Source organism: Amyelois transitella, chromosome 28 (genome assembly GCF_032362555.1).
Source record: "Amyelois transitella isolate CPQ chromosome 28, ilAmyTran1.1, whole genome shotgun sequence".
NCBI classification, from domain to species: Eukaryota; Metazoa; Arthropoda; class Insecta; order Lepidoptera; family Pyralidae; genus Amyelois; species Amyelois transitella.
Genome location: NC_083531.1, coordinates 3747113 through 3763065, shown reverse-complemented (window position 1 = coordinate 3763065; position 15953 = coordinate 3747113). Strand labels below are relative to the sequence as shown.

General features: G+C 36.7%; 1 protein-coding gene across 2 annotated transcripts in view; it reads right to left on the bottom strand.

Moving 5' to 3' along the window:
- Nucleotides 1-10460: 10460 nt before the first annotated feature.
- LOC106139600 (uncharacterized) overlaps nt 10461-15953 on the bottom strand; it is a 40035-nt gene continuing 34542 nt past the window's right edge. For both annotated transcript variants that reach the window (XM_060952310.1, XM_060952311.1), the window contains exons 20-25: nt 15061-15239; nt 14172-14319; nt 13510-13670; nt 12748-12832; nt 12038-12208; nt 10461-11195 (exon numbers count right to left, since the gene is read on the bottom strand). In XM_060952310.1, the coding sequence (XP_060808293.1) occupies nt 11017-11195; nt 12038-12208; nt 12748-12832; nt 13510-13670; nt 14172-14319; nt 15061-15239 (923 nt within the window). In that variant the 3' untranslated portion in view covers nt 10461-11016. The remainder of the gene's footprint in view (nt 11196-12037; nt 12209-12747; nt 12833-13509; nt 13671-14171; nt 14320-15060; nt 15240-15953) is intronic.

The window sequence follows — 15953 nt, the reverse complement described above, 5'->3', positions numbered from 1 at the left end:
AATAAGAAATAAACTCAACTTGTATTTTTTGGCATTTTGAAAGTGGGGTAGTACAACAATAGTAGTGGTATGACAAAAATCCTGAAATAACAACTAACGCTTACTTTTGCATTAGGTAATCATCATCGTACAACATTATATCAACAAGCACTTATTACTTTGCCAATTTGGCAAAACATTAAAAAAGTGGTAGGTACTATACATTCATAAGGTTTCTCACTAGTACGATTATAAATGTGCTTACATTACATTTATAAGGTTTCTCACCAGTGCGATTATAAATGTGCTTACATTACATTTATAGGGTTTCTCACTAGTACGATTATAAAAACTCCCATTATTTATGTGAAAAATACTGACTCTTGAAAAAACTGATAGGCAATGTTCAGCTGTTTGGTTTTTCAATATTGTTGGCATTGGTATGTAAAAAAAACGAAATAATCTGGATGATATAATGTTGATAAGTTACACAACGTCCTAATACGACGTACAGTGGATCATCGATATGTATACTTACAGATATACCTAATAAGAAAATTGTATCTTTCCAAAAAATTAATATTGGAAAATTCACCGGAGGAACAACTGTGCGGCACATCTTTGAAACTACAAAATGGAAGATATTTGACAAACAGTCAATAAAATATTTATGTTCATTCTGGGACTGGGAAAAACGTCATATGGCCAATATCTACTTTGGCTAAAAGATAAGGGGAAACGTGGAAAAAAAATAGAAATACTTTTTTCTTTGTATTTAAGGACTTAATGACTCAAATCTCAGGACTGACACACATTACATTCATAAGGTTTCTCGTCGAAAAGACAATAAGAAATAAACTCAACTTGTATTTTTTGGCATTTTGAAAGTGGGGTAGTACAACAATAGTAGTGGTATGACAAAAATCCTGAAATAACAACTAACGCTTACTTTTGCATTAGGTAATCATCATCGTACAACATTATATCAACAAGCACTTATTACTTTGCCAATTTGGCAAAACATTAAAAAAGTGGTAGGTACTATACATTCATAAGGTTTCTCACTAGTACGATTATAAATGTGCTTACATTACATTTATAAGGTTTCTCACCAGTGCGATTATAAATGTGCTTACATTACATTTATAGGGTTTCTCACTAGTACGATTATAAAAACTCCCATTATTTATGTGAAAAATACTGACTCTTGAAAAAACTGATAGGCAATGTTCAGCTGTTTGGTTTTTCAATATTGTTGGCATTGGTATGTAAAAAAAACGAAATAATCTGGATGATATAATGTTGATAAGTTACACAACGTCCTAATACGACGTACAGTGGATCATCGATATGTATACTTACAGATATACCTAATAAGAAAATTGTATCTTTCCAAAAAATTAATATTGGAAAATTCACCGAAGGAACAACTGTGCGGCATATCTTTAAAACTACAAAATGGAAGATATTTGACAAACAGTCAATAAAATATTTATGTTCACTCTGAGACTGGGAAAAACGTCATATGGCCAATATCTACTTTGGCTAAAAGATAAGGGGAAACGTGGAAAAAAAATAGAAATACTTTTTTCTTTGTATTTAAGGACTTAATGACTCAAATCTCAGGACTGACACACATTACATTCATAAGGTTTCTCGTCGAAAAGACAATAAGAAACAAAATCAACTTGTATTTTTTTGGCATTTTGAAAATGGGGTAGTACAACAATAGTAGTGGTATGACAAAAATCCTGAAATAACAACTAACGCTTACTTTTGCATCAGGTAATCATCATGGTACAACATTATATCAACAAGCACTAATTACTTTGCCAATTTGGCGAAACATTAAAAAAGTGGTCCGCTTAAAAACCACCGAGGAATGGAAATGTCAAGAATAATTGGAAATTTATGAAAATTATTACCTTAATCAGATTTTTAACTACTTACTGATAAAAGATTAGTGAACGATAAATTATGGAAAGAGGAATCGTCATAAAAGCTTCAATACTCTACGTGGGGTAGTCAGTAAAACGTCAACTACCCATATTATCGAATAATAAACCTTTATCTCCATTATCGGGAACAGACGGACGACTTTCGCCCAGTTTTCAGATTTGGAAAATGTGATAAAAAGAGAATGATCGTTAATTTTTTTTGTCTTTAAAGATTAAATGACTCAAATCTCAGGACTGACATACATTACATTCATAAGGTTTCTCGTCAGCATGTCATTAAGATTCAATGTCTGGTCTTATAGATACATGTCTACTATTACTTCCTTAAGTTCCGAGTTTTAAAGGGTATGATTTGAAAAAGTAATTACTGACGGAAATCCTGTTAAAATAACAAGAAAAAGCAGTTGTAAAAATCGCAGTACAAAAAAATTGCCTACGATGAAAGTGGAAATGATTGTAGTAAAGTCAGTTAAATGTATCTATTTAATAATAAAATTTAACAAGGCTTGTACGAAGCCCCTAAAGAATAAACTGTATGACTCATCACGAGCAAAACTTTCACATCTTTTAGTAATAAGAAACTAAAAATAATACTAAAAAAGTTTATCACCATCCTGACGTTCTTCCAGAAAGCGTCTAGTTAAAGATGGCCGCCTATGACTTTGATCATGAAGAAGATTGGAAAAATAAGTGGAATAAAATGAGGGATAGTAAGTATCGTTGAGATTTTATTCATAACTCAACGAAACGAAATCTTATAGCCGTTTTCGAAATACCGTTTATGAAATACAAATATTGTTCATTAAATTATATAGGACTCAGCTTTTAAAAATAAACACTGATTTTTGAATTTAAAGACTTGAAATACATTAACATCAAATCGAAGAATTGAAATACATTACATGCATAAGGTTTCTCATCAGCATGCCATTAAGAATACGGCTGCTTTCAGTGATGTGACATCACGCGCGCTTAAAAAAACGACACAGCGCTGAACAACGTGTATCGCGTTTCGTTGCAGAGTACCATTGACCTGTCGAGCCTGACCTTTATATGAATATGAGTGATGTTAATAGTATTCCTGTCATTTCAGGTAATAACCTAGAACCTTATAAGCAATCATTTCATAATAACAGTTTACATAATAACATAGCTACTGCATCTTCTTCACCTTCGAGAAAATATCAGCATTTTGAAAGTATTCGTACCAGGTGACCGTTAACGACAATGACGTTGATAGAAATTATCAAAAATTTTGCATTTTTTTTTATGTTAGGAAAGCTAAATAAAATATAAGGTTTTAATAAAATTTTGCAAAGTCAGGCCTTTGTCTCAGAATATATTAAAAAAATTACACCATATTCGACACAGGTACCTTATTTATGTATAAATATCTCACTCCGTTCATTCATGTATTTTTAATGAAGACAATGTGCATTCTTTCATGATTTAGCTTTAAGAAATCTATATTTGTAAATTGACGTCCGATGAAAATGCTGCAGTGTAGTTTGTTCCGCCGCTTCTTCTACACATGCGCTTTGAAAGCGGTAGTAGTTATAATTAGATTTAAGTGATGTGACGTTAATAAGTGTTAACTTGTATCTAATTTTCTCGTAAGCGTATTTTTGATCGCATTCACATCATTTTGATCTAAAGACATCATGAAAATGATACTGTGGTAGTTTCATTAATTGTATTCTGAATGTCATTAAGTCTCGTCCTATTTCATTGTTCCAGTCAAGTCAAGTCACGCGCGAACCGCGGTCAAGCGATGCACGACCAACGTTAATCATCACATTAAAATCTTGTCCTCATTAAGTCAAGTTAGTCATGTTCTATACATAAATATTCAATGTGAAAAATACATACATATTATAATTACATCTATATCCCATACTATCCAAAAGTCTTGAAAAGACTTAAAGGCCACATCCAGCTCAGCTGTATGGCTTAATAATGTTGAGATAAATATAACAGCGCTTACACCGCTGTGGAAAAAACAACAACGCGTTTACAACGAACGTGTTAACGCTAAATACACTGGTCAACACTGGTTTTGCCACACGAACTTTGATAGCTAATTTTGTTTTATCAGTCTACCCTCATTATTAAATCACAGCTGTGATATGTCTATTAGCCTCATATTTGTTGTGATACGGTAATACTCATAACTAGTACTACGGCAGTAAATTAATTTAACTGTTAATTTAACTGACTGGAAGAAAGGTGCACGACCTATGCCGTTTGCTGTACCCATGATATGGACTGAACAGCGAGATCACGTTTCAGATTGCTATTTTTGTCTCACAGACATAAAAGGTATAAATTACAAGAAAAAAACCACAGTTATTTACCCTAACTTATCTTCGGCTATAAGACCAGTCTCTCATTGTAAAAAATTGCCAGAACTAATACCAGTTGCAACTACTTCTGTTGAGAACAATTCACAACCGTCCACTTCAAGTGAATGTGTTGACGGGGATGATGACTTTGAGTTAAAAGGAATTGTAAACGAGCCACATTTGATAACTCAAGGAGACCTAAATGATTTGGTTCGGGATTTAAATTTGTCAAAAAAGCAGTCAGAACTATTAGGATCACGTCTAAAAGAATGGAATTTGCTACATCATAATACAAAAGTTAGCTATTTTCGAAACCGTGATCAACACTTCAGAACGTATTTTTCTCAGGATGGAGATTTGGTGTTTTGCAATAACGTAAATGAGATTATGAAAATGTTGGACATAAATTTTGATCTCTCTCAGTGGCGTTTATTCATTGATTCTTCGAAAGCAAGTCTAAAAGCAGTGTTATTGCATAATGGAAATAAGTTTCCGTCTGTACCTCTGGCCCATGCTGCAAATATGAAAGAAACTTATGAAAATATGAAACTTTTACTTGAAAAAATAAATTACAGTACATATTCCTTCAAAATCTGCGGTGATCTTAAAGTTGTTGCACTATTACTTGGACTTCAGCTGGGTTATACAAAGTTTTGCTGCTTTTTATGTGAATGGGATAGCCGAGACAGAACTAATCACTATATAAAAAAAACATGGCCTACGCGTGCATCGTTAATTCCTGGGCAAAAAAACGTAAAGTATTTACCCCTTGTACAGCCAAATAATGTGCTTCTACCACCATTGCATATCAAATTAGGATTAATAAAAAATTTTGTGAAGGCAATGGATCGCAATGGGAGTGGATTTTTGTATCTAAAAGAAAAATTCCCTAAAATAAGTGATGCAAAGATAAAAGAGGGTATTTTTGTTGGCCCTCAAATTAGGGAGTTAATAAAAGATTCAAGATTTGAAGAAAAATTAAGCGATTTAGAAACATCTGCATGGAAGGCTTTTAAAAATGTTGTTGCAAATTTTTTGGGTAACCACAAGAGTGACAGCTACAGAGAGTTGGTTAGCGAGCTATTATTGTCATATCAAGCATTGGGTTGCAACATGTCACTTAAGATCCATTTCTTAGACTCGCACCTGGATTTTTTTCCTGACAATTTAGGGGCTGTCAGCGACGAGCACGGTGAGAGGTTCCATCAGGACATTTCTAATATGGAAAAGCGGTACCAGGGCAAATGGAGCCCAAATATGTTAGCAGATTACTGCTGGACAATTAAAAGGGACCAACCAGAAGCTAAATATTCAAGAAAATCTTAGATTATTAAGTCATTTATAAAAAAAAATAACTTTTGATTTACGAGATCTGTGTTTTTCCTTAATATTTTAAATTACTCAATAGAATAAAATCCTTGTCTAGCAAATTTTTTTAAATGTTTATTTTTTCTTACAATCACCAATTAAAGTAAAAATTATCAAAAAAGTCCGTGTGGCACGACAAAGTTAAAATTTTGTTGACCAGTGATATTTATCCGTAAAAAACTCTCTTCATTCTCTACAGATGAAAAAATCGATAAACATCACAGTGTCACGGGCAACGTGATAAAATAACGGAAAATTACCGTCAGGAAAACAACAGCGCTTACTTCGCTATTAAACTTGGAAAATCTAAAAGTCGCGTCGTCATCATACGGTCAAGACACATTCATGACCTTAGAAAGATGTACATGTGACCGAAGCGACGCAAATCTGTAACACAAAGCCCCCGGCTACATGATAAAAAAACCGCCCGTGGAAAAACAGCCGTTTCGAATAAACTCGCTGTGGAATATAGTTAAATTGCGACCTGAGGTCAAGAAAAACACAGTCTAAAATCTGCGTTAAACGCTTAATATTAAAATGTATCGGTCAAGTCAGTTTTGAGGCTCGATTTTCAATAGGCAAAAATTAAAAAAAAAATCCATAGATTAATTGCAACACGGTCAAAAACAAAAGTAGTGTTAATGGCGACTTTTTATCTATTAAATACACTACTTTTATTTTCAGTCGTATTGCAATATGTCTATCAGACAACTCTTATACGACTATTAAAAACCTAACCCCTATTCTTCAAGTCAGAGTTGTGTCCTTAGAAAGAGGAGCAAGTCATTGATGCGGCTCAAATAGAGACATCTATCTATTCACCGTCACTAACACCCAGAAAATAGCGGTCTGTAAAAAAATAACAGAATAACGTCGTTCCGGAATAAGAAAAAACGAGTTTAACGAACGCGTTAAACGCGAATTTGTCCGTTGAGAATATTATTATTACTCTACGGATGAAAATCGCATTTAATCAAGCCTCTCCATATCCATGTCGTGGAAAAAAATTGTTTGAAATTATCTGTTGCAAAAATACATTAATCCAATCACATTCGTGTTAATGTAATTTGTTTGTAATAAGAAACTGTAAAATACTGTACGGTATCAAGTACTTAATATTATTTGGAAATATAATAATTTCCCGCTCGTTTATAATTATTTCTATTTACTTTTTATAATGATTAAGCGACGTTAAACGGTACAATTCATTATTAAATTGCGTAGGATTGAAAGTAACGCCGAATCCAATCAACATTGTAAAAGACGACTAACGGACAAAAGCACTACTTCGTGCATCGTCGAAAAGTCTATCAAAGAAATACAGAGCACTCTGTTAGTGGATACAAAGCTATAAGGATATATGATAACCTGTAATATACATACATACAGATAATTTTTTATTTAATCCACTATTCCAAATGAATTCTAAGCATTAGGAAATGCCTGTATATGAATTATCAATGGAAATTAATGGAAGATTGTAAAGATAATAATTTTTTTGGAAAAAAAAGGTAGCGGTTTAGTTTATTCCGCCACTTCTTCTTCACTTGCAGTTTGGAAGCACTAGCGTGGACCATAAAAATATCGTGTGAATTCTATCGTGGAATTATTGTTGTAAGTTGGACTCTCCAAAAATGTGAAGAATCCAATAAAGTTAAAATCGTAATAAATTTTTAATTAGTCATAAGTTTGTGTGTCTAGGGGGCCATAGCCCGTTTTGCCATTTGCAAAATGTGGAAAGTTCACATTTTATTCTCCAAGAAACAATGAAAGTCAAATTACTTTGTAAATATTTTTTGTACCTATTCTAACGGGTAGAATTAACAGCGATATAGGTAGTAATTTTTTATTTGAGTAAAAAAAATGTGTACCAAACACAAATTGCGTTTATTGCGTGCATATCTTAAAACCCTAAAATAGGACTGGGAACTAAGATGTAGAATCATAGAAAATCGTAAAAAGCGACTAACGGACAAAATTAATGCCTACATGGATGGATCCATGAAACATTTAATAGCTTTTATGTTTTTGAGTTTCATAAGTGTTACATGAAAAAAGACAAGGCCTACTAACATGACATTATCGTCGATAAGTTGGAACTTCCAAAAATGTGGAGAATCCATGAAACATTTAATAGCTTCTCTAATTGGGTTATTAAAAAAAATAATCCAGTCACGGAAAACATTGGAAAAACTTGTTACGTCAAATTATTGACATTTCAATTTGAAAAAATATATATTTACACGGATTTCTTGCATTAACTAGATCTTAAGATCAAGGTAAAATAGTCTCACAAACTTTCAATTGGGCAAAAAAAACGTAGAAAATGGTATTTCGTGTGAATTCTAATATGACATTATTGTCAAAACTGTGTGTGTCTAGCCGGCCATAGCCCGTGTTTTTGCAAAATGTGGAAAGTTAACATTGTATCCTACAAGAAACCATGAAGGTCAAATAACATAGTAAAGATTTTTTTGTACCTATTATAACGGTTCGAATTAACAGCGTTCACATTTCATTTAGTACTTTTTTATTTGTCTAAAAAAGGAATAGTTGTAAGAATTCTCTCGTCCACATTCTATTCTAAGTTTAATTAATATTGTGAAGTTGACGTTGTTGAAGAAAATGCTGCAGTGCAGTTTGTTATTGTTTCTTCTGCCTTGGAAGCGGCAGTAAACTTAGTTTTTAAGTAATTTATTTGACGTCAACCAATGTTGTTAAACTATACGTTTTGACAATTATTAAGCGATATATTATTATCCTATAGTATGAATAATGAATAAAAATTTGGAATTTGAATTTAAATGTGTGTCAACCACAGAATTGCATGTGTGCACGGCGCAAAACCCTAAAATAGGGCAGAAAACTAAGATGTGAAATTATAGGGAAATCGTCAAAAGCGACTAACGGACAAAGACAATGCCATCTGTGTAAAGATATGAACACAATGACACTACATTAACAAATTTTTAATTTGTGTAATTAATTTAATTCGTATTTATATATTGGTATTTCTTGATAAAAAAAGAGAGTTGCGAAGTCTGACTGTGATACCCTAGGAAGTTACAAGGGTAGTTATTTTACTTGATTTTAACGTAGACAACTTTTATTTAAATCCTTTGCATATTCATAAGGTTTCTCGTTCTTGGACCCACCATTTCCGAAATTTACCTACATATTAAAAGAATTTGAGTCAAACAAATCGAAATCTAAAACGATGCGATTCTCAAATCCACTCTTAATTCAAGATTGTATAATCTAGCTAGCTCACTTATACTTACTATACTATACTAATATTAATGTCAATAAGTGAAATCTTGTAACATATATTGAGAAATAAAGAAACTGTACTGAAATAATACGAATCGTGCTATATAGCTTAGATCAAAAACAATTCCTTGACAAAAATATAGATTAAAAGGTTATTCCGTTATTATATTTAACCTTGTTATCGGTTATCAATCTGGAACTCTTTGACGCCGCAATAAAGGCGAATTTACAGTGGATCCGTATAGGTTGATGCTGTGTTGACTGTACATACAATTTACAAATAATTAGTGTCCGACCGAAGCTTCGGCTTCGGCTTCGGCTTCGGCCACCTTCGGCCAAAAAATCCACCTTCGGCGAAACATTCGGCTTCGGCCCAAAATCCGGCCGAAGCCGAAGGTTTCGCCGAAGGTCCGAGCGACCGTCGAGATTGAACGAACTGTTACGAAAGTCATGAGGCGGCGGGGCGGGGAGTCACTGTCAAAATATCACATTGCTGATTCCATGCATCAAAACAAGTCCGTACGTGTATTTAAACGAGTGTTTTTGTAAGAAATCAAATCATTATTTTTTACCAGTAGGTAAATCACAAACTTTTATCTATACATATAATAAAACAGTAAAAATATTTTGTCTGTACATTTAGTATTTTCGACTGAAATGGATAGAGGGACACTTAGAATGAATAAAAGAAAGCAAAAATATATTTTTTTAATTTCTTGTCTGTCTGTCTGTATGTATGATCACGATTATCTCCGAAAGTTCTTTGTTTTAACTCAGAATAACATTTAAAGTTTGTTTCATCAAAATCGGTTCACAAAAAAAAAGTTATCGACATTTGAATGAACTCAAGGCATCAGTATGCCTGCAAATAAGTTACGAAATTAAAAATTCAAAGTCATTTATCATTATACGACGGCATTATACCTACCTATAACATATAAATATAAGTGAAAGGCGACTAAGGGATGGGCTTACAAACTTGGGATTCTTTTTTAGGCGATGGGCGAGCAACCTATCACTTTTTGAATCTCAATTCTATCATTAAGTCAAATAGCTGAACGTGGCCATTCAGTCTTTTCAAGTCTGTTGGCTCTGTCTACCCCGCAAGGGATAAAGACGTGACCATATGTATGTAGTCTACTTTAATTTCGACACCAACGCAACGGCTTCGATGGTCCAGTGGTTAGCCCGTAGATATTTTTTATTATTAAAAATATATTTTTTTTGTATTGTTTGAGTATTTTATGTAAAAAAACTGAAAATCAAAATACTACATATAATAAAACGGTAAAAATATTTTTTCTGTACATTTAATATTTTGACTGAAACGGATAGAGAATTTTTTTTTTACATTTTTTGTCTGTCTGTATCTGACTGTATGATTAAAATTCAACTCGAAATTTACGCGGACGAAGTCGCGGGCAACAGCTAGTTTATCTCTTAACCAACCACCACCTCTATGATATATCATCAACTTCTATATGAGACAGTCAATATATAAACCTTCAATATTGAGGTTTTGAAATGATTTTAATATTGTAGACAATATTGAACAAAATTAATTACTGAGTGCTGAGAGAATATAAACCTTCGGCTTCGGCTTCGGCTTCGGCCGAAGGTTGTGGCGATAGCCGATTAATCGGCTTCGGCTTCGGCTTCGGCCAAAAATAGACCTTCGGTCGGACACTACAAATAATACAGGTATAAAACGCGCACGTAACGCGCCTTTATATCATCACGGACATTTCGAATCATGTTACAATGAATCGTAATCGCCGAGCGACTAGTTTCATAACTGTATTATTTTCTAAATAGAACAATGTAAAGTTTAAAATTAACTTAATAACGAAGCTTGTTACAATAGCTTCTCAGAACACCAAGTGTAAGTAATGTTCGTAACATCTGACGTTGCGAACCTTAAACAAGCGACGTTGCGCATGCGCAGTGACACCCGAAACGAGCGGGCGGACGCGACGGAAAGACCGCCGGATATCGAACCGGGTGAGAAAAGTTACAATTGACTGTATATGTTCATGAATAATAAAAAAAAAGACTCAAAATATTGACCCAATTCGCATTTGACGAATAGTTTATATACTCTATTTAATACTTGTCGACACTCCCATAGCTCTGATCAAGTCCGGCGCGTCCACGGAATACAACCCGGGCTCTTGGCGTTGACAGCGAGTCACTTTAAGCACACCGCGACCTTCTTCAGTCATCTGCATGTGAGTCACAGCGCGCATTAACATCTCGTCGGTGGGGTCTTTGGGGAAATCTGAAACGAAACATACATACATATAGTCACGTTTATATCTATTCGGGCAACTGGATGTGTAACCATGGATCCAATACGGGTTGGGTTCCCCTGTAAAGGTTGCGGAGGTCAGACCGGAGTCGGTTTGTGTAAAAACCTGACTCACAAAATCCAGGATACCTACATACATACATATCATCACGTCTATATCCCTTACGGGGTAGACAGAGCCAACAGTCTTGAAAAGATTGAAAGGCCACGTTCAGTTATTTGGCTAAATGATAGAATTGAGATTCAAACAGTGACAGGTTGCTAGCCCATCGCCTAAAAAAGAATCAAGTTTGTAAGCCTATCCCTTAGTCGCCTTTTACGACATCCATGGGAAAGAGATGGAGTGGTCCTATTCTTCTTTTTATTGGTGCCGGGAACCACACGGCAAAATCCAGGATCCATGGTAAAAAGCCTACCACGGGCTCCTCTCTCCTCAGAGTGGTGAGTTTGCAACCGGGACTGTAGGCAACCATCTTGTTGGCACTTGTTGTTGTTGTGGCACTCTTCTTGGCCTACAGGGACTTGTAGCGGGAGCGATGATTCGGCTCGACCGCCACCAAAGGGAAGATCTTCCGCCAGGCTGGTGTGACGCCTGGGGAACCGCGCGACAGACGATGTTGTGTCGGAGGTTGTATTTATGCTCCAATCCATGAAATCTTTGAAATCGCGATTTAGATTCTTCGCTGCTGAGCGCGTTAATTTCTTCGCGATGATTGACAGTTGTTGTTTTGATTGGATGTTGTGACGAGTGGCGTAGAAATGTCGCCACAGACTAAAGCCAGGAGGACGAAGTATGATAAGTGGTTACTTACCTCTGATCTCCAGCAAGTTGGCGAGCGCCGGCTGCGCGGCAAACTCCGGCAACATCTTGCGCAACAAGTTGACGGGGACCGTCTCGAGGTTGCCGTAGTCTATATACAACACTCTGGCTTCGGATTCGCCCGCCGTGTGTTCGACAACCACCGCTCGGAACCATTGCGGGTCTGGGAATTAAAAAAAAATAATAAAATATTTTTCTTCAGCCAGTCTATACTATTAAAAAATAAAAACATTTGGCACAGAGTTGATACGTATCAGTAATAAAAAAAAAATGAAACAACTTTAATTTAGACATTATCCATATATCATTACGCTAGCTGTTCCCGCGACTTCGTCCGCGTGGAATATTTATTTTGGGCATCATTAAAGCCCTCAAGGATGAATAATTTTCCCCCATTTTTTTCACATTTTCCATTATTTCTTCGCTCCTAATAGTTGCAGCGTGATGTTATATAGCCTAAAGCCTTCCTCGATAAATGGTATATTCAATACAAAAAGAATTTTTCAATTCGAACCAGTAGTTCCTGAGATTAGCGTATTCAAACAAACAAACAAACTCTTCAGCTTTATAATATTAGTATAGATTATCCATCCATAAATGGATAGCTTTCACACAAATAAAGTTCATGACGTGAACAAAAAACACAAGTCTTACAAGAAAGAGAAGGGAGTAGTAGCAGAAAAATAAAAACTAAACACTTACAAGGTGGACATTTAGCAATGCAAAGCTCTTCTAGTGCCGGCAGGTACGGCTCTCGGCCGAGTTCACTGTCGCAATATTCTGCCATCTGAAAATAAAAAATATTTAAGGCACAGACGTAGAAAATAAAAGCGGACATATATGCGGCTTGAGAAAAAAGTGAAGCATCGCAATGGCGGCGTTGGCGTACGCATGCGCGAGTGACAGAAAACTCGCCATTTTGTGAGATGATCTATGACGCATCTAGGACGTAATGGCGGCCGACTGTCACACTATTGGTTAGAGTGTGTGCGTGAGGCGTGTGTGTATACTAGTGGTGCTGGTATTAAAACTCCGTCTGCCTTTTTGATTTTAGGGTAGCTTTGATCTGTGGCAGATTGTGGTGTGGCGACATCTATACGCCACAAGTCAAAAAAATAAAAATAAAACCTAAATCGCGCAAGCAAAGATTTCACGGATTGGAGCAATATATACAACCTCCGACACAACATCGTCTGTCGCGCGGTTCCCCAGGCCTCACACCAGAATCGAGAAAGTTCTTCCTTTTAGTGGCGGTCGGGCCGAATCATCGCTCCCGCTACAGTGGTACATGTATAACTAGAGGCCACCCGCGACTTCGTCTTTCTTCGTCTTCGTCTTTGCGGGAACTCTATATGTTATTCTGAGTCTTCAGCTACCTACATACCAAATTTCGTCGTGACCGGTTCAGTAGTTTATGCGTGAAAGAGTAACAAACATTTTATAATGTTAGTATAGATTAGTTACCCTGTCGGTGAGTTGTTTCAGCACAGCCTCCTCCTTGAGCCCCCGCTGGTGGCCGGAGACGGTGCCCTCGTGGAGGACGCTGACGTCCAGCACGTCCACCTCGCAGCCGCCCGAAGGCAGCTCCAGGTACGTGAGGTGCTCGTACATCAATTTCTTCAATTCTGTTCAACAAACGTCTTAATTATGTAGTATGTATATAACTAGCTTTTACCCGAAGGAACTGTTGGAATGCCGAAACCGACGAGATTGCGTGAAGACAATTATGAATGTAAATGGAGCGATAGAAGTGTGCAGTGATCGTGGCAAGTGGAAAGATGTAGTCTCTGAGTAGACCGTTGGGAAAGAGGCTTGAATTATGTATGTTTAGGATAAAAATAAGAGAGAGAACGAGAGAAAGAGAGAGAGATATAGGAGACAGAGATAGAAGAGAGAGATATAGGAGACAGAGATAGAAGAGAGAAATATAGGAGACAGAGATAGAAGAGAGAGATAGGAGAGTTAGAGATATATGGAGAGACAGAGCTAGAAGGAGAAACAGCTATGAGAGGCAGAGCTAGAAAGAGGGAAAAACAAAGGATAAAAAAGAAAGAGAAAAAGAGAGAAAAGAAAGAGGGAAAGAGAGAAAATGGGAGAAAGAGAATTAAAAGAGAGAAACAACATACCGACAACATCGACGCCCTCGTGCTCCAGTTTCTTCCAGTCGGGCGTGCACAGCTGTTCCAGCTTCTTGTTCAACGACTCATTGGTTTTTAGCATGGTGAGAGTCACCGACGAGCCACTGGGGGCCGTCTTGTCTCCGGATGGAAGCGTCTAGAAAGATAATGTTACATAAATACATATGATCACGCCTTGGGGGATACACAAGAGGCAACAGCCTTGATAACACTGATAGGCCACGTTCAGCTTAATGATAGAATTGAGATTCATCTAGGTTAATAGCTAAAGATGATGTTATGTAAGCTATTTAGACTATTTTTTATTTTGACGGCGACTGTATCTGAAGTAGTGCGCTAGTCTGTGACACAGAAGGTCTTGGGTTCCAAGCCCGGCCAAGACATGATGACAAACGAACTTTTTTTTTGTTGGTATGGGTCTTGCATGATCATAATCCTCCTTCCTCCTGGCTTTAGTCCCGGTTGCATCCTCACCTCTCTGGAGAGAAGCGTGGATCCCGGATTGTGTATTGGATGAGTTAAGTTTTTGACACGAAGCGACTCCAGTCTGACCTCCGCAACCTTTGCAGGGGAACCCAACCCGTATTGGATCCATGATTTCACTGATCCTGAATGAGCAGGTTTCCTCACGTTTTCCCTCACCATTAGAGCATCGGTTAGTATTCAAACTAATGTACCTACATAACTTCAAAAAATAGTCATTGGTACATGGCCGAGGTAGAATTCGAACCTGTGCCTTTCTGCGCATCACGCACTTTAACCGATTACCTTACCGATTCGACCATCGACGCTCTCATATCATACGAGTGACATGAATGATCTAAGACTCATGAAGAATGGAGTAAATGAAAAAAAAAAAGAAGACATGAAACCTTACCAACACAAGTTCGTCATTGGCATCCTTCAGTTTGTCAACGTATTCGGCCGCGCGCGCCGCCAGCGAGTTCCCGCACGACACTGTCAGCGCCGCCATCGACGCGAGAGTGGGCTTCCGCTGCAAATCGTACTCGGCCGGACATGGATATAGATTTTCCAGCTTGGCTATCTCGATGTTACCTGAAAAGACATACGCCCTTGTAATTTACGTTACGAGTTACACCGGCGTTCACAAAATGGACAATAGACTGAAATCTGAAGATGCCGTAGAGAGAAAAAGCGGACCCCGGGCTCCAAAACAGTTTATACATACGTAACATACATACATACATATGGTCACGTCTATATCCCTTGCGGGGTAGACAGAGCCAACAATCTTGAAAAGACTGAATGGCCACGTTCAGCTAATTGGCTTAATGATAGAATTACATACGTATAATGACGTCTTTATCCATTACGGGGTAGACGGTGCCATCAGTCTCATTTAGGCGGTGGGCTAGCAACCTGTCCCTATTTGAATCTCAATTCCATCATCAAACCATACAGCTGAACGAGGCCTTTCAGTGTTCTCAAACACTTCTGTGGAGGGTGCAACCGATGATGACAGAAAAACCTGATATTATCCAATCCATCCTGGATTTAACATGGTCAAAGGACACACACTGTCTCCTCTCCAGGAGAATTTAAACCAAAATTAATGCCAATAGGAAAAAGGGTAAAAATTTACTTTGGAGGGGTGCGCATTTTGACCATGATCCTTTATTAAGTGACTTGACTACACAATTTATAAATCACTAGCGACCCGCCCCGGCTTCGCACGGGTGCAAAATTCGGAAATAATTATACATAAAAACCTTCCTCTTGAATCACTCTAACTGTTACAAAAAACCGCAT